At 40.3% G+C, this 27,199-nt stretch overlaps 1 protein-coding gene across 1 annotated transcript; it reads left to right on the plus strand.

Annotated features, from left to right (window-relative positions):
* The first annotated feature begins 206 nt into the window (after window positions 1–206).
* On the plus strand, window positions 207–26,977 carry BEND2 (BEN domain containing 2). Its single transcript, XM_041399690.1, has 13 exons — window positions 207–285; window positions 2,951–3,379; window positions 9,091–9,240; window positions 10,899–11,059; window positions 12,637–12,708; window positions 12,893–12,967; window positions 13,589–13,693; window positions 15,953–16,466; window positions 17,435–17,635; window positions 18,562–18,680; window positions 19,295–19,508; window positions 20,634–20,837; window positions 23,450–26,977. Exons 1-13 carry the CDS (start codon window positions 207–209, stop codon window positions 23,671–23,673), a joined length of 2,547 nt encoding a protein of 848 aa, XP_041255624.1. The 3' UTR covers window positions 23,674–26,977.
* The last annotated feature ends 222 nt before the right edge of the window (window positions 26,978–27,199 follow it).

The following is a 27,199-nucleotide window of genomic DNA, read 5'->3' on the forward strand; positions in this document are numbered from 1 at the left end:
AACTAAACAAGTTAGTAGCTACTAACTACTAAAAGTTGCTACTAACAAAAGTTAGTAGCAATCAGCCATTTCAACTACTGGCAAGGTTTAAGTGTCTGCCACCTCTGGCTGAGGAATTTGTAGTTTAGGAAGTGAAACCACTGACAATGAAACTGATTGGAACCCAAGGGTGAGTCATTTTATTTATCACAAAAGTAAACTACATCATGCGAAAAAAGCACAATCTTGGCAAATACAGCTTGGATTTACCCAGTGATCTGGGTTATCGGCCTTTCCAGTATGAAGGTGTGGCTCAATGAATAAAATATTCCTCCTGAGATTCTGTCTACGGGTCTGGCAACTGACAATCCAGAACATGCAACAGAATTCAGAAATTGGTGCAGACACATTCAAGTATTGCATCACGCAAAGAACTTGGAGCCTTTGCTGCCCACAGTGCAGAATTCCTACACGAAACTCCAACATCAGCAGCCCCACATTACCTCCGATGTAAGTGCACCAAGCAGCACTCAGCAAGCAGAAGCATAAAGCAGGATACAGCTGGTCTAGAGAATGCATCCAATCCACAGAATGTCAATACAATACAATTCTACTGAAAACTCCAGTTCTTCTGAAACTACTTCTAGGAATCATCCATGTGATAGTTTAGCTCAAACTAAGGAAACAGAAGACTCTACCCTACATCAGCACAATGTGCTTATTTGGGAGACAAACTTTATTTGCCTGACATGGAGCTGCATCAGTCTATACTTGCAGAAAATCTACATGTGTAAATTACAGTAAAGCAACTATTATTGTTCTCATCAAAGAAAAAAAAAAAAAGGAGCACCATTACTACATTACATTACTACAGAACCAGAACACCCATATGTCTTTACATTTTGAACACTGAGTAGAGCGTGAAGATGAAACACCTTTCCAGCCAGTATTACAAAACCACATTTCACTTCTGCAGAGGCTGAGGCATGGGTTGACTCCTCAGAAGACAGTGCTACAGGAAGTAATAAATAGTTTGGAGATAGATCTTTGATAAGAATTAGACACTTCAAAGTAGTGTCTCTTGCACCATGCAAGGGAAACAGTTGTAATTGTTAATGAAAAATGTTACAATTAAAAAATATTAAGGAGTATTAGAGAGTCAGAAAGGGAGATAGACTGGTGGAACCTAGATCTGACTGCCCTGAGACAGAAGCAGCCACCAGAAATAATTCAAGATCAAGGGGATCTATCCACTTCCCATCAAGGAGAAGGTAGCAGCTGTAAAGAAAGGAGCAAGGGAGGGTAGTCCATGCTTGGAATAGCAAGCAACACCCTTTTTTCCCCACCTCATTCCCCAAGGTCCCTCTGCACAACAGGCAAGAAGTTTTGCACAAGGAAAGCCAGCCAAAAGCTGAAAAGGATAAAGGTCCAGTTGCACCAAAGGTCCACCACCATCAGAAAAGAAATAAAGCCTGTGGGTAAGAATTGCAGACCAAGACAACAAACGGAATCCTGTCATTCATGTCTACTACAGGCGGCCTGATCAAGAGAAGCCTATTGGCAAAGCCTTCTTGCTTCAGCTACAAAAGGCAGTTGCTCACAGGTTCTTATTCTGCTGGAAAAACAGCATAAGCTGCAGGCAATTCAGGAGACTCCTGGACCCAGTGTTGTCCAGGGCACCCAAGATCCCCCACAACACTTCAATTTTACCCTCAGACACATGCCCCCCTCACCCCTTGAGGCCCCTCAGCTCTATGGTCTCTCCAGCACCTGGACAGGATTCCCCTGGTCCTCAGCAGCAAGGTGCCCCATGGTCCCACCTTTAAACACACTCCTGTCTCTGGGCCATCCACTCTCCACTTGCTGAGCCATCCAGTTTTACCTTCATTAGTGCTCACACATCTACTCCCACACCTGCATTCACTCCGGAACTGCACAATGGGCATACAGGCCCTCTGACACATCCGACCCCCATACACAAATGTACGCACATATCCCAGTGAAAAGCTACAAAAACATTTACTACCACCAGAGTCTTGCTCCTCCCCAATTCACCTCAATCCACCCTTTTCCCTGATTTTTATTCATTTCCTAAACACAACTTTCCACACATCTCCTTAACTTTCTTTAAGAGCTCTTGGTTGAACCTGCAGGATTGCTTTTCTTTTGCCTTGCATAGTGCTCCTGAACTGCACTTTCTTTGATCCTGCAGGCTGTCGTAGGTCACTTTGCTGCCCCAAGCCATGAGCAGATCAAGCCCCATAACCACCCACATCCAATATTCTTGTATTCACTGCGTCATTGTATTTGGGACATTGGAATGGGCTGCCCAGGAAGACAGGAGAGTCACCATACCTGGTGGTGTTTTAAAACAGAACTTAATATGACTTAGCACCATAGTTTAGTTGATAACATGGTGTCAGCTCATAGGTTGGGCTGGATGCTCTCAAAGTTTGTCTTTTCCAACGTAATTCTTTGATTCTTCCCACCACTCTTGAATAAATACCCCCAGAGAGATTCCTGTGCCTCCAGTAGGGACCATGAGCACAGCCATGGGGCACCTGGGCAGGGCATCTTCTGGATCTGCTGATCCCCAGCCCCGAATCAAAAAAATTGGGGGCAATGCAGACCACCAAAACTTAATTTGTTGGTGTGCTAAAAGAACCAGACGGGTTTATACTCTGAAACCTGGAACAGTGAATGGCACAAGCAACATGGGCTGCCCTCACGGAAGGCCCCCAGGTGAACAGCTTGGCAGTCCCGCATTCCCTAGGGGCCCAAAAAAGCTTCATTAACAGGAGCTAGCTGCTCTCAGCGTGGCTTTGGCCAGCACGGAGCATGGCAGCGCCAGAGAGCTGAGAGGGGTGCGGAGAAAGCCCGGGCATTTTCGTAACTCGAGAGCCGTGCCCAGCAGCGTACCCCCGGCGGGTTGCTGGAGGAAAGGGCCCACCGATGGACTAGCTGCTGCCAGAGCAGGCCAGCTGGCGGACTAGCTGCTGCCAGAGCAGGCCGGCTGGCCGGCCGGCTGCTAGGGGAGCGGGCGAGTTGCTGAGGGAGCGGACGGCGTGGCCGCAGCCTGAGGGAGCGGGGCAGCTGGCTCGGTGGCTGCCGCAGGAGGGGACCGGCTGTTCGGCCGGCCCGTGGCTCGCTCGCTGCGCGCCAGCAGCGGCTGCTGAAGGAGCGGGCGGCACTGCCCCCGCGCTCCCGTTTCCAGGACGCGCCCACCGCGCAGCCGCACTGCTCCAAAACAGTCTCTTGCTCACGTCGGAGAAGCCGCTTCCGTTTCCAACGCCGCATTCCGGCCACACCTGCCCGTACCCGAGCCCCGCTCGCTCCGCCGCCCGGCGCGCCCGAGGAGGACCCCGCGCTCAGCCGCTCCAGCAAGCCATGTCTGAGGAGGGTGAGGCTCCCGGCCGCGCGGCTCCGCCGGGGGGGGTGGGAGGGACGCGGTGCCGCCGCGGCGCGGGGAACGCTCCCTCATCGTTCGCAACAGCCCCAACGCCCGCTGCCGAGCCGGCCGGGCCACGCCCACCGCGCCCGTCGCTATTCGCCCGTTCCCGCGCGGCCGGCGCTGCCATTGGCTGCCACTCCTGCCCGTCGCAGCCGCGTCAGCCCCGGCGGGGTCTCGCGGCGCGGCTCATGGCGGGCGAGGCTGCGTCTCTTCCCCCCCCCGGGCGTGCGGGCCCGGCGCGGCCCCGGAGCTCTCTCCGGGAATGTGTGTTCCCGGGGCACCGGGAATGTGTGTTCCCGGGACAGGTTACGCGGGGAAGTTTGTGCTCAGGAGTAGTGTGGCCCAGCCACAGCTTGGTTGCCTCAGTTCCATTGTTGATGGTGGGGGAAGCTTTTGTTTTCCATAGTCCTCAGATGGCAGCTGAGCATAGTGACAAAATCTTGGGGAGACTTTTCCGTGGAACAGCAAGGTCTTGGCTTTGATAGGTTCCCCCAGCGCTGTAGTTTCTTGGATACAGAACCTGAGTAAGGGAGAGATGAATGCTGCTCCTAAAGTGAGAGGCCTGACCTGATGAGTTGTCTATGAGAAGGCACAATGCATAGCGCACGTTAAGTGTCCTGGCCTTCAGACACCTTGACTTTGGACCAAAACACATCTGGTTCTGCCAGTTACATGCTTCACCTTGCCCTTCAGAGAAATGATGTTTATACAGACTCACATTAGTTTATGCTCATTTAGATTGTTGCTGTCACAGACATCTTGCTCAGATGCCAGATTTTCTTGTATTACTTCATTGTTCAAGGAGCTTTTCTGGTCAGGAAGTAGCCAGTTTGCTGTGCAGTTGTGCAAGTGTCAACATGAGTGAAAGGGGTAGGACTGAGGTGGCAGGGGAGTGGGAGCAGAGCAGTTGTGATCTAATCTTTATTAAATAAACGTGCACGGTGATGTGTTTGTTGGTGCTTCTCCTTTGTCCTCAATGCTTCAGTTTCCTGATTGGCTTTGTTTGCAACTCAGTAATCCTAGCAAATATTAAGCCTGTACTAATCCCTGCCAATAGAAAAGATATTACATTAATAATATTGTTCAGTTAAAAGGTGCAGTATGAGCTCCAGTCTTAATAAACACCAAAGGTTTTTATGTGAGAGTGGTTTTACCTTGACTTCCAGTGATTTTGTTATCTCAGTGATCTAAATATGACAGGTAAAGATACAGAAAATCTGGCTTTATTATCTTGCTTCTCTCCATAGTAATTGGGTTGTATGAGCTGAACGTTAGTTTTTGGTTTTTTCTTAGTTTGTTGCAAATTCTGGCAGCAGCACTCTAAATGAACTGTTTCAGTGTTCAGAGGCTGTTGTTAAGCATTTTATCTCTGGTAGAGTATTCTGGTGTCTCTGATCCCTGATAACGTATCTCGAGGAAGGACAAAATAATCATAAGTATGGTAAATTCAAGGATGTGACTTAAGTGGAGTGCTACCATTTTTTTTCTGAGTGCAGTGTTTAAAAGTCTTTGTAAAATCTGGTTTGACTTACACAGAGCTTCCATGGCTGGCTGGAAAATTAAGAAAACCCACCAGATTTCTATGAAAAGTTTTTAATGATTTTGCAAGCTCTCTAGAAACTCTGCAGTAGAGGTTGAGATAGGATTTAGTACTAATGGCTTTCAGCCATTTCTTTCATCAATCTCCCTTTACCATTCTATGCTTGATGATCACTTACATTTGTGTTTCTGCAGCTAGTGAGAGCATTCATCAGGTAATGTTTGATTCAGTACAAGTCATTTTTTATTCCACTGGCTTATGTGATGTATTTTATTGGTAACATACTTGGGGAAAGAAAAAAATAGTCTGTCATCTTATCTTCAGACTTCAGCTGATGCATCAGATCTGGTTGTGTTTCTGTGCTTGTAGCTCTCGTTATCATAAATGTGCTTGAAACTTTCAGTTATGTCTGCAGTGAAATTGAGTTTATAGGCAAATGAATACTTAGACTTGTGATGGGATGATACTAACCCTGAAAGGCACTGCTGTCCCTGGGCTCTTCCTTGTGTTAGCTCGCTTTTTTGTGTGTGTTAGCACAAGTGTCATGCCATAAACAGTGCAGGATCTAATTAGGATCCAAGTTAAGGCTAGCTGTCTCTCCTTTTGTGGCTTAGTTTCAACCCAGGTAAGTTCTTTATTTATTTGGGTGGGGTTGCTTTGCTTGATTTGTTTTGGTATGTAATTCATTGTTGCTAGAGAGGTTTTTTGAGCTTTATTGTTTTTCCTTTCAATTCTGCCTTTGAAAGAGTTGGAGATGGTTGTTTGTTTGGTTTGCTTTAGTGTTTCTTGACATTTAATGCCAACACATTTTCATGTCCCGAATAATTTTAAATATATCTTTCTGTTGATTACTGGAAATAAATTATTTGTGATGCTTGGCTTCACAGAGCTGCATAAAAAGCTGTAATTTAATGTAGTACAGGGTTAGGCACAGAGTTGAACATTTTTGGGTGCAAATAATTCAAGTGTAAGTGCCTTTAACATGCTTCAACCTGATGATTTTGTGCAGAAGTGAAGACGATCTCCTGATGAAAGAATTCTAAATGATGAACTTAAACATCTTAGAAGGTAAAAAGATCACCTTCAATCTTGGTTTTTAATATGGCATTTCCCTGGACTGCTCTGTCTATAAATGTCTTTCTGTACAATACACATTTTTTATGAACCTAGATCTTTTAGCATATCCTACAGCACAAATTAATCCATAGAATTTGGCACTTTGTGGTTTCTACCTGAGAGTCAGAGTTGTATTTCATGCTGTTTGGTTCTGTTTACGTATGGTAATATTCTCTATTCGTGGACACTTTAAGGAAGCATCAGAATTGCTTAGAGAACTAAGTTGCAGTGTCTTTCAGATGATGGCTAAATTTTTTTCTTGCCACAAATTTCTGAAGGTACGAATGATATTGTGTATTCTAATATTCTATAAGTAAACTTTGTTTAATTCCCAGCAGTCCTATAAACAAAATATTTTTTATCACATATCTATTCTTCTTGCTGATGAATGTAGTCAAATCTATAGCAAAGACATTTGAGTTTGTCCACTGACTTTAGAGGCCAGGCAGCTAGAATGCATTAGGGAAAGGAGGAAATGGTTGGTATAAAACAGGTGAGTCTACATTCTTGGAGCTGCTTTTCTTATTGTTGCAGTGTGACCAGTTATACTAATCAGCCTTCCTGGAAATGAGTGGTGTATTCTAATCTTCAGGTGTCTTGACTGTTCATGTAAAAATGCTGTTCTGAAGACAGAATAATTCCCTTTCTATGTGTGAAAGCCACCACGTTCAGCAATGGGTGATGGAAATTAAAAGGCCAGGGGATGAGGAGGATCCTGGCCATCACCTGAAAGGTTAAAATGAGAGATTACTGCTTATTGCTGCACTTCTTCCATATCATTGTAGAAATTGTTGTAGGTTTTGTTTTGGTTTGATTTTTTCTCTTTTTTCCTTTTTTTAAATTTTTTTTTTATTTTCTTTTTTTTTTTTTTTTTTTTTTTTTGTTTGGTTTGGTTTTTTCTCTTTTTTCCTTTTTTTTAATTTTTTTTTTTTTTTTTTTTTTTTTTTTTTTTTTTTTTTTTTAATTGAGGTGGTTTTGCTTTCTGTATTTTCCTGTTTGGTGTATGTTTTATGTTTGCTCTCCAGCTATGAGTTGCTGTAGCTGCAGGCTTTGGAAACACTTTATGTTCAGAGTCCACTGCACTGTTGAAATTCTGCTTTTGAAACTTATTTAAGGCAGGGTGATAGAGGGTATGGAAGGCTAAGCCTTGCTTTCATTATAACCACTTGTAGAAACTCTCCTAACTTCTGATTATACTGGCCTTCCTCTAGTCCAGATGGAGCTGCTTTGACCTTGCCATGTCTTTGCTATGTGCTGGCTGCACAGAATTTTCCCTCTTCTATACTCATCACTCTTTCTAGTCTAGATTTGAGTGATGTAGTTGCTGATCAGGTTGGGTTGTTTTGCTGGTGTTACTTGAGTGAGACATGAGACCTGTGGCAAAGATTATGAATATACAGGTAAATTCTGGGCTTTTTAGGGTTGCATAAATAACATGCAATTTGCATTGCTTTGTCTAGTTAGGGATTGAAGGAGGATTGGAGGACAGCCGAGACCCAGCTGTAAGTAGGGTATTTGTCAGACCATGCACTAATCTGGCATCCTGGCTGGGGAAATTGGCAGAGAGGATTGTCATCCCTCCTGCTTCGATGCAGATGCACTTTTACTGACTCTTAGTTAATTCTCTCCCAAAGTAGGTAGAATACTAAATGATTGTCCACGAAAAAATTTGTGCCTGTGAGGCAATTAAATAATTCAGCACATGCTAATAACTCATGTTAGTCTGCAGTGAACTTCAGTCAGTGAATATCACTGAAGTGTTTTGCTAAAAGCTGTACCTAAAGTAGGTTCATGAGTAAGCCTGTTGTTTACTTCCATGCAGCTGATGAAAACTGGCCAAGAACTGTTCTCCCATTGGCAGCCTAAGCAGCATATCCTAGAGTGTGTCCTCAGCTAAACTCCTTTGTACAGGTCAGCTCTGCCCCAGGTAGATTTTTTGGCTTTGTTTACACCTATAAACAAAGCCAAAGACTGTGTAGCAGTTGATAGGTGTTTCTGAACAGACCATCAGTTTCTTAATCTGATTGACAGACAAATCCAAACCCTGCTGTACTATGTCTTTTGAATTAGATGGGACTATTGGCCAGAGGGAAAACTAAATGACCTGTAGAGTTCAATTTCATTCTTACCTTTTGGCCTCTTTAAGAAATTGGGAGAGAGTGGGGTTTGGAATGAATTGATTATGTAAGAGTAGAGACCAAGACTGCTGTTCTACTCATACCATTCTGATGCATTCCTGGAGCTCAGTCCATCTTGTGCACTGTGGAAAATACAGCCTGTGTCATGCATAGTTAGAGTGTCATGCATGTGTGCTGGCTCAATTTCAGTTTCATTTCCTAACTTGATAAGGTTCTTTCCATGAATTTGTTTAATCAAAAATAAACTTCACTCCCTCCCTGACCCTGTCAAAAACACTGGATCTAGCAATAATAACTATAGTACAGTTATTATGAAACCATTTTTCTCTTGATGTAGTATGTTTAATTGGAAAAAATCTGCTATTGGAGATTTGCCATTCAGTGTTTCTGCGCAGTATTGCATTGGGAACCAATGTTTGGATTGATCTGAATATCAAGTGTACAGTTAGGATTTGTGGACTGATTTGTTCAAGTGTATTAAGCAAGTCTTAATTATGAAAGTAAAATTTCAAGACCAGATTAATACATTTTTTGTATGCTTGAATATGTAAACAGTGGAGTTTGTAGAAGTGCTTGTAACTGGCTTATAGCTGTTCCTGTTGAAGCTGAACACTTTAGGGAGAACTGGGTTCTGAACAGATTCAGAAATCCCACCAACTAAACAATAGCTGCTTCCATTCTAGTGTGCATCAAAACCTCAGTTGTCTGTGTTTAAAAGGGACTTTGCATTTACATGCTAAAGTGAAGCAGAATTTATAATAGCCTGTGGTACAATTGAGATAATGCTAGTGTGATACAGGCACTACAGTTGTCACCTGATATGCAGAATGGCCTGCAGTCTTACCTCTTTCTCTTTCTGCTAATAGATTATTTGTGTGTGGAGAGTGAGGAGGAGGAGGATGAATCACTGATTGTGGACGCTGGAGACAGCAGGCTGTCCACACAAAGCTGCATGCCAGCGCAACAGAACTCTGAAGCAAACAGTGTTGTTCACCACACGAGTCAACTTGCCTATGGTAATTACTGTTCATTTTTATTGTGATCTGATGGTTAATGGCTAGTTTTAATGCCATATGTTCTGTGCTTTTGGATTCAGTCCTTTCTATATTACCCGTACCTTTAAAACATGTTTTATTGGAAAGCTACTTTACAGAAATTGCTTGGCAGTGCCTTTAAAGAAAAGTTCCACTTAGTTATTACTTTCTATGTCTTTATAAATGGCGAGCCTGCTAAAATATTGCATTTTAAAAAGACAACTTTTTTTTACTTGTAAGGGTAAGTATATCTAGGAATAAATTAGGAAGCATTCTCTCAAATGTCATGAGAGAACCTAGGCTAAAAAATTAGGTTTTTAGATAATCTGTCCAGTGTAACTTAGTACTGGAGATGCTGATGTGTAATGATAGCAAGATGGCTGTTTAAGATGATAACTTATTAATGGTAAGTCGCCATTGTGATTGTCTTTAGTTCACTGTATTTATTTTAACATGCAAGATAAAGTATCTTGAGAAATCTTACCCAATGCTTCATTAGCCCAGACAAAAATTCTTTACAGCTGTTATGAGCATTTATTAAGTTCTGTAGCAGTATTACCAAGTCAGTGAGGAACAGTACTGTAACTAAGGGAAAGCACTTCCTTTGGGGGATTTTTTTTGCTAAATTCAGCCAGTTAACTCTATAGAGAATCCCATTAGTATTTCTCTTCACAGATACAAGTTACATCTGTTTCTAAGTTACATCTGTTTCTTAGTGTTGTTGGGTGCTTCTGAGAACCTTTAGACTTTTTGGTCTTCTAATTAATAGTAGAGTATTCTGTAGTTGTATGTTTACATCTAAAAACAAATTTGGGAGTGGAGGATGGTTTGGATGGTTTCCTTGGGGTTTTGTCTCTGTTATTGAAAATAAACAAACAACCCCACCAAAATTAAAACTTCTGCCCAAGAAGCTGTCATAGACAGTTGCTAACCTTGGTTTTAGGACATAAGTAATTATTTTATTATTATTAAATTAATCATGATGAGAGCAGTTGTTTCTTAAGAGGTAAAATATGGTTTTGTTATCTTTGGTTGTATTAGCATTAGATATTGTCTAGTTAAATCAAGTATAGTGAGATATGTGAGTGAAACACACCACAGGTTTATCTCAAATGTGAGTAGTGAACTTTGAACTGAAATTCTGTATGATTGGTTTTATTGAATCACTATCTTAGACCAGTGTCTTGTAGAGAAGTGCCTTTCCCTCAGATCTCATTCTGTCTGTCCAAATGAGTTTTTTATACTTTTGTCTTGTATCTTCTTGCCTCCAATAAGAAGCTGTCAGAGCAAACTCAACATCATGCAGAGAGATCTAGGTTTTCATTTCTCCCTGCCTGCTGCAGAGCACCTTTTATTTTAATTTTTTCTTAGCCATTTATGCTCACAAAGTCAGTATTACTTTTACTGACACTTTTTAAATATCATTATGTTTGAAAAAAGCAATTAGATAGAATTTATAATTTCTGATCTAAATTAATTGGATTAATAAGTGTTGGATAATATACTGGTAAACAATTTCAAATACTCAGGCAGTCTGAAAGTTTAAAAAAAAGGGTGACTGTGCCTATTTTTACTGTAGTGAAACGTTTAATGCAGTGGGAAACTTTCTGATGAACTTTGCTTTCTCTTCCCTTTAACAGGAAGTGAAGGCTTGCCAGTGCTTGCAGATCTAACAGCCTCACAAATGGGCCATTCTGCAATGATGCAGAGAGGAGATGGTCACAGCCCTGAGAAAAGGGATTTTGTGGTTTTGCGTAATAAAAGAAAGCGAATTTCTCCTGCTATAGTGGAACACAGTGTGGTATGTTTTACCAAAGAATAGCCCTTCCTTTTGAGACCAGTTTCAGTGTTACTTGGAATACAATTTTTCTTTCACTGCTGTGTGGTGATTTGATGACATTCCACTGAAGATGGGTAGGATATCTCTGCATGGATGCTTCTAGCAATTCTTTAGCCTCCTATTCTGCAGAGTGGTGGCCTCCTATTCATGCTATTGGTGGTTGCCCAGCCTCTCTGTGGGACCTCTCCACCTTCATGGGAGTCAATGGCTCCTCCCAGCTTAGTGTCATCAGAAAATTTAGTCTCCCTTCCAGTCCTGTGTCCACATCATTTATGAAGATGTTGAGAGGCACAGGGCTCAGGATGGAGGCCTGCAGAGCCCCACTAGTGACAGGTGTCCAGTCTGATGTCATCCCATTCACTGTAACCCTTTGTGCCTGGCTCATGAGCCAGTTGCTCACGCATGCTGTGATGTGTTTAAACAGCTGTGTGCTGGACGTTTTGTCCAGAGGATCCTGTGAGAGACAGTATCAAAAGCTTTACTGAAATCCAAACAGATTACATCAACTGACTTCCCTTGATCAGCTAGGTGGGTCATCTTGTCATAAAAGGAAGTTAACTTTGTCAAGGAGGACCCTTCTGAAGCCGTGCTGGCTGTGACTGATGACAGTTGTCCTTCAGGTGCTTTTCAGTAACTCCCAGAATAATCTCCACAATTTTACCATTCACTGAATTCTGCGTGTTGTACACAAAACAGAAGTTATCACCTACCACCCTCTCAGCCTTCCTTTTCTAAAATAAAACCTGATCAGTTAAAAAAAATAAAACTAAAAGAAAGCACCACCAGTAGAGGCTCTGAATCTGTGGCGAGTGGTGGATGGCATCAGCATCCATCTAGTAAAAGGAAAATGCCAGAATTGTCCAGGTGGTGGTGCCGTTCTTCCTGCTTAAAAGCAGTGTGCAAGAAAATTGCCTCTTTTGAAATTTTTTACAGCTCCTGCTTTGAGTTATACACACTGAAGTCTCATAATTTGGACTCGGAGGTGTTTTCCAATCTAACTGATTCTGTGATTCTGTGATTGCATAAGCTTGTCTGTATAGTACATTTAGTTAGATGAAAGTTCTGCTGTAGAATAAATAAATAAAAAAAAGCACGTTATTTTTCATTTTATATATATGTACGTGTATGTGTGTGTATATTCTGGTTCTGTACCATGGTAAAATTACTTGAAGAAACCAGAGGTCTGAGAGTCTGCTATAGCAAATCCAGGGTCAAGCTGGTATGGGAACCTTGTCTGCTGTGAAAGTAGAATATGTAGGGAGTCAGGCAGGGCACCTGAGCCATGCACTGCAAAGGGGCTTCAGCCCCAGCAGTTGCAGTCCCTGGTGACCACCAGAGTGTCTCCTGCCTGGTCAGACAGGAAAGTTTCCTTAACACACCAGTACATAAATAAGATGACTGTAGTAGGTCTTGTTTTCTTGGGCCCTCTTAAAGCCAAGGGAGGGAATTACAGCTACAACCAAAAGTGTCCAAGTTGGATTGCTGGAAGAATTCTTTAACTTTTCAAAACATTGAATGTTAATTATGTTATTTCCCAGGTGAGAACCAGGGAAGAAGAATATGAAGATAGCGACAGTGTCATTTATGAGTATGAACCTGACTATGAATGTGTAAGTGAATTTTCTTTTGTTTGACTGACTTTGAAAAGCTGCTTTGGGGATGCATGTTGTGGGGTAGGCTGAATTAACATGAGAGATTTGAAGTTGGGATTTACTTGCTAAGTGTGTGTATATATTAGTACCTTACGTTCCTTTTTTTTCTTTTTTATGTTTAATTATTACTTTCATGAAAAAGGAAAGCATTTTATCTGAAGCTTCTTATACTGGATATCAACAGAATCCTCTTATGGAGGTCCTCAGTTATTGCCAGGTATTTTTTCCCTTTATATCTGAAATGCTGTTTAAACAATTTTAGTTAAACTTTAGGAAGAGTTGTATTATAAACTTGGCAACCAGTGATATGATCTTTTCCAGTTATTTGCCTTGTTAATTGCCCACATAACTACAATATTTTCAAAGTGAAACTAATGTCCTTCATATTCTCTGAACTTTTCATAAGTATTCTCATAACTTTTCATAAATATTAAGCTTTAATACGAAATGTAAAGTTTAGTTATTGGGAGGAGCTTCACAGTAATGGGAAAGATACAGCGGTGATACACACCCGGCTATTGAATGTACATGTTGCTTGCCAAAGGTGTGCCAAAAATCCTGCTAGTGTTGGTTTTGTGAGTTCTTTCCTTTTGATTCCTGAAGCAGTAATGGGCAAAATTGAAAATAACTGCACTAGAAATTAAAACCATCCCTTATTTATTCAAGTGAGCACTTGTGTGACTGGAATCACTCAGGCCATACTTAATGGAAGTCAATTTGTAGCCAAGTGTTAATGTTTTGTAAGTCTACTTAAGCATTCAGCAGTGCTGTGGAACGAAGTTGGCTAAGTTTTAGGGAGGGAGTTTAGCTTTTAATTGAACTTTCTTGGTATCTTTAGGCCATGTATGATCGCATTCAGAAACTGGATAAAAAATTTGACCTGCTTCATCGTAAGGTCTCGGAAATGCAGCATACTCATATAAAGCCATTCTTGCTCAAACCTGTGAGTATTAAAGACCTAAGGTGTTTATTTTTGCTTTAATTCTCTCATTTCCTCTGATGCTTATTTTAAAAATCCCAATCCTTTCACTTAGATTGAAATAAGGAGCAAAATAGTAGACTTAGAATCTATTTCAATTCAATTACTTGAGATTTCTGATTATGTGCCAGCTTCAGTTTCCTGTGTTATTGACTGATGGCCACAGATTGGCAGTGACTCCCATCAAATTCAGGATGCTGTGATAGATGCTGTAAAATTCTATTTGTATTGGCATGAACAGAAGTGAATTGTGTAGGTGCATCTTAAACTTCAGTGTATTGCTGTTGCACCTTTGCAACATGTGATGTGTTGTCTCATTGGTTTCTGCAGTTAGAAGAGTGTTTAAGCATCAGTCAGGTTGGTTCAGTTGGCTTACTGAACTTTAGATGTGAACAGCATGTTGTCCTGTCCATTACAGTGTAGAAGTTTGGGGTTTTTTTTGGTTTTTTTTTTTTTTTTTGGTTTTTTTTTTTTTTTTTTTTTTTTTTTTTTTTTTTTTTTTTTTTTTTAGGTGCATCTTAAACTTCAGTGTATTGCTGTTGCACCTTGGCAACATGTGATGTGTTGTCTCATTGGTTTCTGCAGTTAGAAGAGTGTTTAAGCATCAGTCAGGTTGGTTCAGTTGGCTTACTGAACTTTAGATGTGAACAGCATGTTGTCCTGTCCATTACAGTATAGAAGTTTTTTTTGTTGTTGTTTTTTGTTGTTTTTTGTTTTTTGTTTTTTTTTTTTTTTTTTTAATGGAAACTCCTTTTTAAACACTTTTAATAATGTTTGATACTGAGTACACAATATTCATTTTGTTCCTAAATGATCAGTCTAGTGTTAACTAAGGAGACACAATTTTAGTACTTCTAACAATGATCATTAAAAGGATAGCATAACAGATGATTTTGGAAAAAGCTTATAAAATCCATAAGGACTTTTTTTGTCATCAACACTACCAAGCTTTTAATGTGGCAGAGATGATTCTGCTGTCAGGAGATGTCAAGACAGCAGTAAGGCCATTTGCTTTAAGGGTGGATGGAGCTGGATTTCTCACACCTGTCAGCTATCAGTAGGATACTGGGTTTTATTGTCAGCTCCAAGCTTGTGCTGTCTACACATCCAAAACCATGAGTGTCAGGGAATAAACTGATCTTGTCAAATACAGATGACCCCTATAAGACCTCTGTGCTCTTACCCTCCCCTCTGATATGTAGGATGGCAGGTGCTTTAATGTTTGGGTTTTTGTGTTAGAAGTGACCTGCATTGCTTTTTTTTTTGCTTTTTTTTTTTTTTTTTTTTTTTTTCCTGAAAGCTTTTATCTGCCAACTATTTTCTTGGGTTCTGCCATTTAAAATAATCAGGAGTGCTGTTGGGTTTTTTTTTTTATGGCTGTACTGTTGCTGTACTTGCGAAGGATAATGGAATGGTTTGGGGTAAAGTTACTTTTTTTATTAGATGAATCCCAAAAGCTGGAGAAACTGACAGACTTTCAGATACATAAGACTTCCTTAAGGTCATAGATGTTTTTAAGGTTACAAGGGTGCGATATAATGAGATTTCTCTAAACAAACACACAAACCCACCAAAATTAAACAAAATAAGAAAAACAAATCCACATGTGTCATCTTCATTTGGTGGCTCCTGCTCAGTGACTTGTGTTTTGAACTAGAGTGCATGTGTATGATTTTTTTAAAAAGTACTTGAAGTGTTGGAAAACATAGCCTATCTCTCAGTTCATCCATCTCAGTCTCTCTGGAATCTTCATTGTAAATGAAGTCTGAATATTTATTGTTTTCAGCTAACAAGTAAAGAAAGAAGAAAAAGTGTTTGGGTTTTTTTTCTTGTTTGAAAGGAGCTGTCAGGGCAGTGGACACATTCCTTGAAAATTCATCAGCCAATGACTGGGTCAATGACTGAAAAAATTTAAATTTTATTTTGCCTATTTTCTTTTTAATAGAGATCTAGAAAGTAGTTCCCCCGCCGCCCCCCCCACCCCCCGGAAGAAAAAAATAGAGAAACATTGAAGCTGACTAGATAAACTCTTAGTGTTGCAGATACAAATGAGAATAGAAGATATTAGAGGGAAGGCTAAAACATGGTAGCTCTGAGTTGAAGGGTATGCTGCCAGTAGCAGAATTACTAAAATCTAATTTTCCTGGTTTGCTAAAAAAAACCCCAAAATTATCAGCTATGTCTAATTTAACCTTTTAATTGTTTTCTGAATCACATTTGCAGAAACGAGTTGGATTTACATACAGAAGTTCCAGTCATTTGCCTTCAGGAAAAATAAGAGTACAAAAACACATGGAAAGAGATTTAAGTTTTCATCGTTCTTCATCAGGCCAGGGAAGGCATAGCCCAGCTGTAAGGATTGCTTTGCAAAATAGTCACGTTCAAGTCAATTCCAAAATTAAACATGTCCTGCAGAGTTTTCCACTTGAATCTCATCAGCCTGTTGGAAGGCAGAGCCCTCCACTCCCCACTATAGTTTCTACACATTCATTACATTCATCATACACAGCAACTAATGGGATGCCTGACCTTTCACCACAATCAAATCTTGCTCCCAGTATTGTGGAAAGTACTGTCAACATTGCATCTTCACCTGTGCCATCACCATCGATACCAGCACCATCTGAGCCCAGTCAGGAAAATAATGCCGTGGAGTTGAACTGCAGAAATGCATCTGAGGATGTGAATATTAGTGAAGAACTACCATCTTCTTCAGTCTTCATCAATCCTAGCTTTGGTGAGATCTTTTGTGATAAATATTCAGAAACCAAGGCTAAAAAATGGCTGGTACTACCACAAGCCTTTGATTTACAGTAGGTGCTTCGGGTTCTTTTAACTCTAGGCTCTCTTTTTATCTCTTAATGTAACCTTTTTTATTCTGTGTATAATTCACAAGTAATATGTGCATGCTTTGCCCATGTGTTGGAGGAGGCAAATAGATTGCCACTAAAGCTAAGTGTCTGCATGTTTTAAGAAAGCAGCTTACCTGATCTGTGTGAAGGAAACAACTGTTTTCTTCTAGTGCGGGATTTTATCCATGAAACATCCTTTGTATATGCAAATCCTCCAGTGTTTGGTTTCTTCCAAAATACTTGATTCCAAAGAAAAACAAGAATTTTATAGATGATTGCATTATAATAAAGAGAGACATATCAAATAGCACCATATGTTAAACTATTGCCTTTCTAAAGGGTAAATGGCCTGATTTATATGCAAGGCTGAGCTATGACTTCTTTGCTTTTGGTCTACAAAATACATTTTTACAGCTGAAGAGCTGCATGAATAATAGGTGAAATATTCAGGTATCCATCTAAAAATTTGTAAACAGTTTATGATTTAGCAGTTCTGTGTATGGATATACCACTCTTCATGAGTCAGTGTCTTGAAAACATAGCTGGTATCTGTACACATGTAAAATAGGCCACTGTGAACATTGTGGACAGTTGGGTGTCTAATGTATTTTCCTGGGTGTTTTGATTTCAGTTAGTTGTGCTGGTGGTTAATGTGAATCAAAAAGGTACTTCTGTTACCATTCCAATTCAAAGCTGCTTTTCTAAGGGCAAAGATAAGTAGTAATACATAGTAAAATTAACTGTAGAAGAGAATGTACACTGAGAGTCAAGAGAAAGAGTTGGAAAAAATGTTCTGTTTTTAACAACTTGAGATTTTAATTTTTTTTCTTTGAATATTTTTGTTTTACTAAAGGGTTTGTTGGTGACCCAGCAAGAAATGTAAAAGTTCTTGGAAACCATTTGGTGAAGGCTCAACAAAAGACTAAACCCAAGTACGCAGCGTGCCACTTGGTTCGTGTCTTGTTCCCCAAGAAAACGTTATTGTGCAGCACTATGGGAGCGAGTGCGCGAGGGCGCAGGACACTGGATCCGAACAAAATTGCTGCAATAAGAGGTGTGCTACCTTTCAAAATGCACAGATTTACTTCTTCCATACTTAACGAGGTTTTGAACTTAAAAAGGAGTCGTTTTCTGTATGTTTCTGCTTAATTGGTGTCTGCCAGCTGGTGAGCAGATAAATGCCATAGTGGATGTGCTCCACTCTGCAGTGTCCTTTTGTTTTGAAAGTCCTGCTTTGTAATTCTCAGTGTTCGTTTTTCTTCAATTTAAATAAAACCATTCAAATTTCTTCTAGTTATACGTACGTTGCATTCATCAGTCATGCTTGCTGTCTCTAGATTTTAATTGCAGTTAATTGTGTGTTTGTGTGTGCCTTGGATTTTGTCAGTGTTTTCTTGTTTGGTTGATTTGCGTTGGTTTATGGCCACGGTATACTTGGGACAAACATTAATTGGTGTTTTTGAAACACTCTTATGTGGAATGAGAAGTGGTGAAGATGGAGGGGGCTTTTTTTAATAAATGTCAAGTCGTTTGCACAGGTCCCCTGGCAGGTGTGTGTTTAAGGGTTAAAATTGAGTGTGAGATTATATAAACCATGTGAAATAGTTACAGCAACAGCATTACCCTGTGTCTGTTCTTTTGGGGGGATGGTGGTGGTGTTGGTTTTGGGGTTTTTTTTTTTGAAGTTAACATTATAAACCACACATTTCCCCCAATTCTACCAGGAAATGTTTAATAGAATAGAAGCATTATTCACAACATCTCAAAAAGTATCACAGAACATCTTGAATTCATAATGCTGGTTATTTTCAGAACATAAGTTTACTATCTTTATTTATTGATAGAAGTCTGAAGCTTGTAAATGGAGAGCAGTAAACATATGAAGCATTAGTTAGCTTTCTCTCTCCTTGTAAATTAGGATACTTCTAAATAATGGGCTTTGTAATGACACTTCAAACATTTTCTGTATTTTATATGCAGAGTTTCTTGCAACTAACTTTCCAACTTATGATTTGAGCGAGTGTGGAAAAGACTGGAAAGCCTGTATCACAAATGTCAATTCTATGATCCGCTCCTTACGCTCTGAAACCAAAGCAAAGGTGATGATTTATTAAGTACCAAGTTTGCACTTTTTTCTCAGATTAATTATTTGACCTGCTCATGGTACAGGTGCTGTATTGGAAATTCCTGGGGTTCTGTCTCTGTGCTGCTCAGCACAGGGATGCTGACTGCAGCACTGGTTCCATGTGGGGAATACTGGAGTATGCTGTTTTCTGCTTAGCCTCTTCCTGCTTCTGTGTCCAGAGTTCAGTTAAGAAGTGTTCAGGCATAGGATGCTATAAGGAAAGCACTGCAAATGTTCCCCAGAAGTAGTGTTAAATTTGATTGAGAGCTTAAACAAGTAGCTCTTAGCACTTGTTTTCACAGTCTTTTTTTTGTTTCAGATATATTCAGCTATGCATTTCAGTTTTATATTGACTGAAACATTACTCCCAAAACACCTCCAACTACATTTACTTCTAAAATGCTCTGTGCACATCTTTGTATAATTATTAACTGTTCTACCAGTGGTTTTTGTGATAGAAATTCAGGGGTAACTATATTGCAAAGATCTGAAATATAATTTATACTAAATGTGAAATAAAATGGAACACCAATTAGAAAACTGCTAGGCTTCTCTCATTGTGTGTACTAACCTTATTAAATGTTTCAGAAGACAACTCAGGGGAAAAAGGAAGTGTCTGATGCTCCTGATACATCTCATTGTGTAGATTTAAATGATAATGAAGATAGTGGAGACAATTCTCAAAATTCTCAGAAAATGACCAGCTCCACAACTGACACATTGCAGAATTCAGAATTGGATGAGTTTCCAGAAGCTTTCCACACATCTTCAGTCAGACAACAACAGTCTTTGGAACCTATGGGTAAACAAAGAAATTTCTGTGTTCTGGAATTGCTTGTTACATTTTAAATAGTCAATGAGAGGCAAAAGATGATACTGTAGGTATATTTGCATAATAAAGGGATTTTCTGACCTATGTGAGTCTCTTTCAAGGCAGTCATTTGGTGTACACATAGTAAGTCTTTTTGGGAATGAACAAGGGCATTATATCTGGCTAACAATATATCTTTGCATCTACCAGAGTCCCATAATGCATATCTGCTGTGACATTGGGAAGTTCAGCTCCAGTTACTCTGTTCAGTTGCCCTGACTTTTTTCTTTTATTTGGTAGATATTCTGTCTTAAAAAAGTAAAGTAAGCTAGCTCAGAATATCTATTGAATGGTATTGCAATTTCAGAAGAAAAAGTACACCTTTCTGCAAAACTGACTCTTTAGGACAATAAGAATCTTAAAGCAGCCTTTATATTTTCACATTTTTTTAATGTAAGTGTTCAATACACAAATGTACTGGGGAAAAAATCCATGTACATCATGTGATGCTTAGAGACCCTCAAGGAAGATGGGCTGTGATTAGTTGCTGTTGGAAGTAATTTATTCAATTAGGATCACTTTGGGGCTGTATCAGATCTGTTCCTGCACCCAAGATTTGTTAGTCAGATCCCACAGACCTCTTCATGTACTAAAAATTTTGCATTTTTTCTTATTAATGTTTGCAGTGAAGTGAGATAGAATTAGTTGAAAAATATTCACTCTTTTTCTGTTTCTGCTTGCAGAATCTAAGCACCATTGAAATAGAAGAACTTTTATTTACTTATGTACTTGGAAAAGCATCGTCTTTTGACATGAGATGAAACAAGTTAGAAAGCAATAATTAATAATGCAGCTTGCATTGCTGAAGACATATCAGAAGTACTGTTTGTGGTTGTAAACCAGGCAGGATGTTTTGGCTGCTTGGCCATGTGTCGGCAACATGTTTCATGTTAGCAGTAGCTGCAGTGTTACAGTTTTGCTTTGGTCTTTCCAAGCAAGTAGAGCAGTTTCTGGGTGAGCTTTTTGTGTCAGTTTTGATTTAATACAGCCGCTTTGAGGCATGGTCAGTGTTGGATGAGTGAAATATCTCTCTTCTCTCCGTGACATCTTCTCTAGAACCTCTTGGGAGCCCATGGCGCAATGTTCAGTTGCCTTTCTCCATAATTTACGTTGCTAAGGGGAAGGTACGGCCAGAGTTGTCAGCTCGCTTCCTAATTCGTCACATGTTCCCAGAAGAGCTGCTGGTGAAAAGCAACGTGTATGGTAGTCTTGATCGTGGCATGAGCCCACTGGATTCCAATAAAATAAATGCTCTCAGAGGTAAGTAAGAAAATCTCTGTTAAATCATAATGTGGGGACGCTAGTAAGAGTATTATCTTCGTATCCTGTGAACAAAGCATAGAGCTTCAGAAATTAGTTTGTGAAAATATTCTCACAGGCATTTCTGCAAGCAGTGGAACAAATTGAAAGGAAGTAGATAAAGTTATGTTTTAGTAGCTCAAGAAATTCTCCAGATCATGAACCTGGTTTGTATGGGAGCTTGAAAGGGCAATGCAGTGGGAGATGGGAGCAGTCCCTGAGGATTCTGGAGGACGTCAGAGATGATTTCTTGATACAGGGGCTGTGTAGGTGAAGCAGAGAAGAGAGATGTCATGTGCAGCAAGTTATGGCTCCCTTCACAAAAAGGGTTCTTGTGTGATAATTGGTGGTGGCGTTGCCTGTAAAGATTATGAAATCATGGGCCCCTGAGGTCCTGAGCAGAGTAAGAAGGGTCTGAGTATAGGCTTTGTAGCTTGGGAGAGCACACTTTGATGTGTTTGGGAAAGTCACAGATGGGAGCTTGTGAGAGACAGCTCTGAATAGGAGAGGATCTCAGGAAAGTTGACAGATCTTTAAGATCAGCCTTTTGCAAGCAGACGAGAGTCCATCTTGATGTTTAGGAGAGCTGAATTATGGGGAGACAGGTTGGGCTAAGCAGGGAATTCATAACTGAGCCCTGGAGCAAAAAAGCCATATTTAGGGATTGGAAACAAGGAGAGCTTATGAAGTGGAATTTAGCAACTGTTGTGTTTTAACCCATCAGGTAGCTAAAGACAGGTGCTTGCTCACCTTCTTCCTCCCTGTCCTGTTCCCCTGCCCCGCCCTCTGGGGTTGGGGAGAGAACTGGGGAAGTAGGACTGCATCTGAGGGAACAGCGTTCGTGCTCAGTAAAGTGGAGCTGTGACTCTTACCCTCTGAGGTGGTGTCTGGGCATAGCTTGAGGGACAGGCAGAGCACGCCAGAAACCATTTCCAGTATGGCAAGCACTAGCACTGGAAACTTTGCCACTTGCACATCTCCACTTATTTATATATATATATATATATATATATATGTGTGTGTGTGTATATATATATACATGCACAGATATATAGACTTGTAGACATATTTTATTTCTTGACATTTTGAGCTTAAGAAGCATTCAGAAGATGTAGTTAGTGTGTCTTAGGACTGCAGAACACCATGTAGGCCATAGAAGAGATGAGAGACAAATCCTGTGTGTAGTGGTTGCAGCCAGACCTTGTCACTTGGCTCTGGAGCCAGAGGACAGTCCCTGCCCCTGTTTCCTTTAACACAGCCTGATTGGATGGCAGCACCAGCTCCCTGAATGTTACCCTGCAGAGCAGGAAGAGGCCCTGCATAGCCTTATTATAATCCTCAAAATCAGTCAGTTTTGGTCAAAGAAAAGACAACTTTAAAAGCTGATTTGTGGACCATGTATAAAGGTTCTGTAGACCTTGAAGAATTCCAGTTCTGTGCTGATCCTCTGCAGTCAAGTATTCTTGAATTTACTGCTGTAGATGGAGGTAAGGAGAGCCTGTCTGCTGCTTCAGCCAACAGGCTGTATCCTTTGTCATCATAGCTTATAACAGGAGCATCCTAAGGCACACTTACTCTCCCTTTCACCTCTCCTCCTGGAGCAGAGTGAACTGAAGAGCACAAGTTTCTATCCCAGTACTTTATTCCTTCAGACCAGAATTTTCTGGCAAAATGGGTTTCCAGGTTTGTAACTACAAGTTAAAAATTTAACTGTAAACAATGATACTATATCAGATTTTTACTTGGTGGTAGGTGGAAGAACAAAGCTGACACAATATCTACTAGCTATACCTTTCTTTCTACTATGAAGGTAAATCTAGATGTTAATCAGAGAAGGAGAAGCAATATTGCCTTGATTTAAACTACAGATAAGAATTCCTTTTTGGTGTTTATTTAAGTCTTTTACTGGGTTGCTTAGAGAAAGCATGCGATCCAGCTCACCTCAGCAGGACAATCACTTCTCAATAATTTTAAAAACCAGTTTTAATTTTGGTTTTAAACTACTCATTTTACTCATGAAAGGGGAGAAAGGTGCCATAGTCCTTTCCTTTTTATGTCATTGCTACCAAACTCAAGTGTTTGTTTAGTGATCTTACTTGCAGTATGGTAAGGAATGAGCTCTCACAATTTTTTTGTCACTGTTGTTCCTGTATATCTGTGTTATGCTGAACTGGTGTGACTGATTTTAGTGAATAGAGTTGTCAGAGATCCTCTGAAGGAGGGCTTGGTCCTGCCTAATTCTGGTCATTCTGAAATGGAGACCAAGATTTGTCTTTGCTGGCTGACCACATTAGAAGCTGAAGTTACTCAGCACTTCAAAGGATCAAAACCACACACATGGTCACATTTTCTTTTCATATTTTGTTTTTATGCTTAGACCTTTTTTTACTCATTTTCAAATATAACAGTGAGAAAGCAATATCTGCCCTGCTTTGCTTTTCAAAGCTTGTAATATGTCTAGCTGTCCTGGTTTGGTAGCATGCACTTGTTTTAGCTTAATTACATCCAGAAAGGATATATAGCTTACTTAAATAATTGATAACTCACTATTACATATTTGGGGTTTTTTTTAGAGTTTCTTCAAGAGAATTTTCCATCCTTTGATCTAGATGAAAGTGGATTTGATTGGAAGGCATGCGTGGCTGCCATAAACAGCACAATCCGCAGCCTGAGACATGAGCTGAAAAAGGCAACGTCTGGGACCCGCCAGAAAGCCCGGGCAGTGCGGCCCTCGAGTGCAGAGTCCCCCAGAGGATCCCACTTCCGTAAAGCCGTCTCTCAGACTGAAGCTCTCTAGCATCTGTCTCAAATTTTAATTTAGCAGGTTTTTATTAATTCCATGTAGAAGCCTGTAATATCGAGCAGTCCTATTCAAGTGAGTTGTCAGCAGCACTAAATAGTATCACTTCATGAGACCAAAATTAGCAGAAGGCTTGGGAGCCTTAACTCTTTGCATAGGTAGTGTTTGTGCTCCTCAGAAATTATTTTCAGTGTTCCCCACAGCATTTGCAATGTGCCCTCTCCTAAAAGCATCTTCTTCTCATGATTCATTGAATCTGAAAGATTAATCTGGTTAGAAAAGATGCACTGTGCATCAATTCAGCAGAAGCAGATGGAAAAGAGGAGAAGAAAGAGTGGTTCTCCTTGGAGGGTGAATCATAGCCAGTTAAATTATCTCATTATGTGTGAGGAATGAAATTTGCTTTGACAAGTGGGTATCTTCAGCAAAAATAGCAGAAAGGAAAAAATATTTTTAATTGCATTTAGTTAATGCATTTGTCGTATCTGGACTTGATGATCTTCAAGGTCTTTTCCAAATAATGATTGTATGATCTCTCACATTTTTGCCTCATATATCAGTGGGTTTTTTGCAGGATAAGAGGCAGACAGCAATGTAAGTACAGCTGGTAATGTATGGGGGAATGATGTTATAGCTTTCATGTTTTCCAGATTCTGTACTGCATTGGTATATAACTCTGAACTTCATATGAAGTGTTCGCAGGTTCTCTTCACATTTTAGTCAGACAAAACAATCCTTTTCCAGCCTGAGAACCAAGGACACCATTGCAGCTTCAGGCCCAGAAAGTATAAACAACAGCGAAATGAGGGGAGTGGTGTTGGAAGATGGGATTGCATATCCTGAAGCTGTAATTGGACAATTAACCCCAGTATGTAAATGGACCAAAACTTATAAAAGTGTGAAAAATCATGACCCATCATCCATCTTGGGCATAGCCTCAGCCAGGCTCTTGTACTGCCCAAGGTGTATCCTTTGAAGGCCTTTTAATAAATACCTACTTTATTCCTTTAACACTGTCTAGCCTCTGTTCCAGGTAGCTTTTCAAGGCATCAGTTACACTGCTTTGCTCTGATTTAGCTCTACTAAAAGGACAAAAAAAAAAAAAAAACCCAGTCCAATGGTTGGTTCTGCATTTTTTTAATGAAATTCAAGGAAAATACTTCTTCAGGGTCCTGAACTTCACCTTCTCATGGTTACTGTGGCTAAGGCTTCACATTTTTAGCAAATGCCTTGCTGTAGGTGTATGAGGCCCAGAAAAGCACCTGCTAATAATAAATATTCATGCCCTTGCCTTTCCTTTGTGTCTACGCAAGACTGAGATTTATTAGTGCACTAAGTTATATATTTAAAGAGAAAGAACAGACAAACTAATTGTAACAAACTAATTTTCAAAATCACTGGGATGTTGAACTTTTACAAATAAATAAAAATCAATTACCATATATTTTCAATTTCATATCTTGTTCAGTTTAATTTTTAAGTTAGAATTCAAAAACAGTAACTGTACAGAAGTTATTGGGGATTTTTGTCTAGTAACTTCTTTGTTATTTGGAGTTTTTTTATTTGTTTTCAAGAAAGGAAGTAATCACAGAATCATAAAATATGCTGAGTTGTAAGGGACATATCAGGATCATGAAGTCCAGCTCCTGACAGTGCATAGGATCATCCCCAAAAATGACACCATGTGCCTGAGAGCATTGTCGAAATGCTTCTTGAACTCTGTCAGGCTTGGTGATATGACCACTTCCCTGGGAACCTTTGCTAGTGCCCACCTACCCTCTGGGTGAAGAATCTTTTCCTGATATCCAACCTAAACCTCCCCTGCTACAGCTTCAGGCCATTCCCTCAGGTCCCATCACTGCTCGTAAGAGGGAAGAGATCAGTACCTGTCCCTCCTCTTCACCTTGTGAGGATGTTGAAGACCACAATGAAGTCTCCCCTCAGTCTCCTCCAGTCTGGCAAAAACCAGATGACCGCAGCTGCTCCTCATACAGCTTTTCCTCCAGACCCTTCACCACCCTCATGGTCCTTCTCTGGACTCTCTAATAGCTGAATGTGTTCCTTATATTGTGGTGCCTAAAACTGCTCCCAGCACTCAAGGTGAGGCTGCCCCAGTGCAGAGCAGAGCAGGACAATCCCCTCCCTCTCCCAGCTGGCAGTGCTGTGCCTGATGCCCCCCAAGACCCTGCTGACCCTCCTGGCTGACAGGGCATTCCTGACTGATACTCCAGTTGCCTTCAACCAGGACCTCCAGGACCCTTTCCATAGCTGCTCTCCAGCTTCTCCTTCCCCTGCTGATGCATGCAGCCCTGTTCCAGGTGCAGAGCCCAGCCCTTGCCCTTGCTGAACTCCTGCAGTTGGTGTGAGCCTTTGTGTTCCGTGTTTTCCAGCATCAGTCACAGTCCTCGCAGTGACTGTACTGGCTGGCTGCTGTGTGATCTTGCCTTGCCACTTGTGTTGGGTCTGAGTGCAGTCCCAGAGGTCCAGTTTCTTCACAGAAGGAAACTTCTTGGAAGACTGGCATAGGGAGTGGATTTTACCTCTGAAGATTTGTGGAAACTGGCTTCCAAAATAATACCTGTACATAGCAGAATTAGATTTAACTAAATCTGTCATCTCCAAGGCAAAGGTTTCATAGTTTATTTGTTAGCAGTAGGATAGAACAGTGAATTTACTCATTCTCACTTCAACTTCTGCTCATAACAAACAGTCTTTATTGTACAGGGTATAGGACAAGCTTTTTAATTGAAACTTAGGATATGTAATGACCGTATCAAATATGAAATCAGTTGGTAATTTAAGTTCCTTCTGCCACCTCCTTGCAGAAGTCTGCTGTAGGATTCAAGAAACAGACTGAATTTCTGATTTTCTTTTCTTGGTAGAAATATTGTACTGCAAATTTGGTTGTTCTGGTGTACTATTAACAGACTCTTCTGTTACTTGCTATATAGTCCTTGTTGTAAATGCTAAGAACTTTGTTGTGTATACATATTACTAGTTCCAAACCTCAGAAAAATACAAAAATGCTATTTTTTCAGTAGTTTTCGTAATTATTTTCACTGCCCTTCACAGGTTTTAATGCTGGAGGGATATATTTATTGAATGACGTGTCTGGCACTGAAATGTGTTAACTGTGGTGTATACCTATAACTTCTAACTTGAAAAGAAAGTTGAATTGAAGTAGAAATAGTTTTCTTGTTTCTGTTTCAAATGTATCAAATTTTGCTAACTTTTATAAAGTACAATTAAAGTATTTTGCTGTTAGGAATTAAGTATTTTACAAATAAAACTGCCATATAGCTCTTTGACTACATATGTGTGTCTTAAGTATTTCTTGCATCATGAATCTACAGTTAAAGTACAGTTTCATCTGAAAAGATTCTTCTCATGTTATTTGAAGAACCCGGGCTTTAAGAAATCTTCTTATTGAGTTGAGAGTATTTGGAAATTTAGACTGCATTAAGTGTAAACCAAAGCAAACTCTGCTGGACTTGTCAGTTACAGCTGTGTGTGAGTTATCCAA

This window comes from Onychostruthus taczanowskii, unplaced genomic scaffold, assembly GCF_017590055.1.
Source record: "Onychostruthus taczanowskii isolate IOZ18803 unplaced genomic scaffold, ASM1759005v1 scaffold17, whole genome shotgun sequence".
NCBI lineage: Eukaryota > Metazoa > Chordata > Aves > Passeriformes > Passeridae > Onychostruthus > Onychostruthus taczanowskii.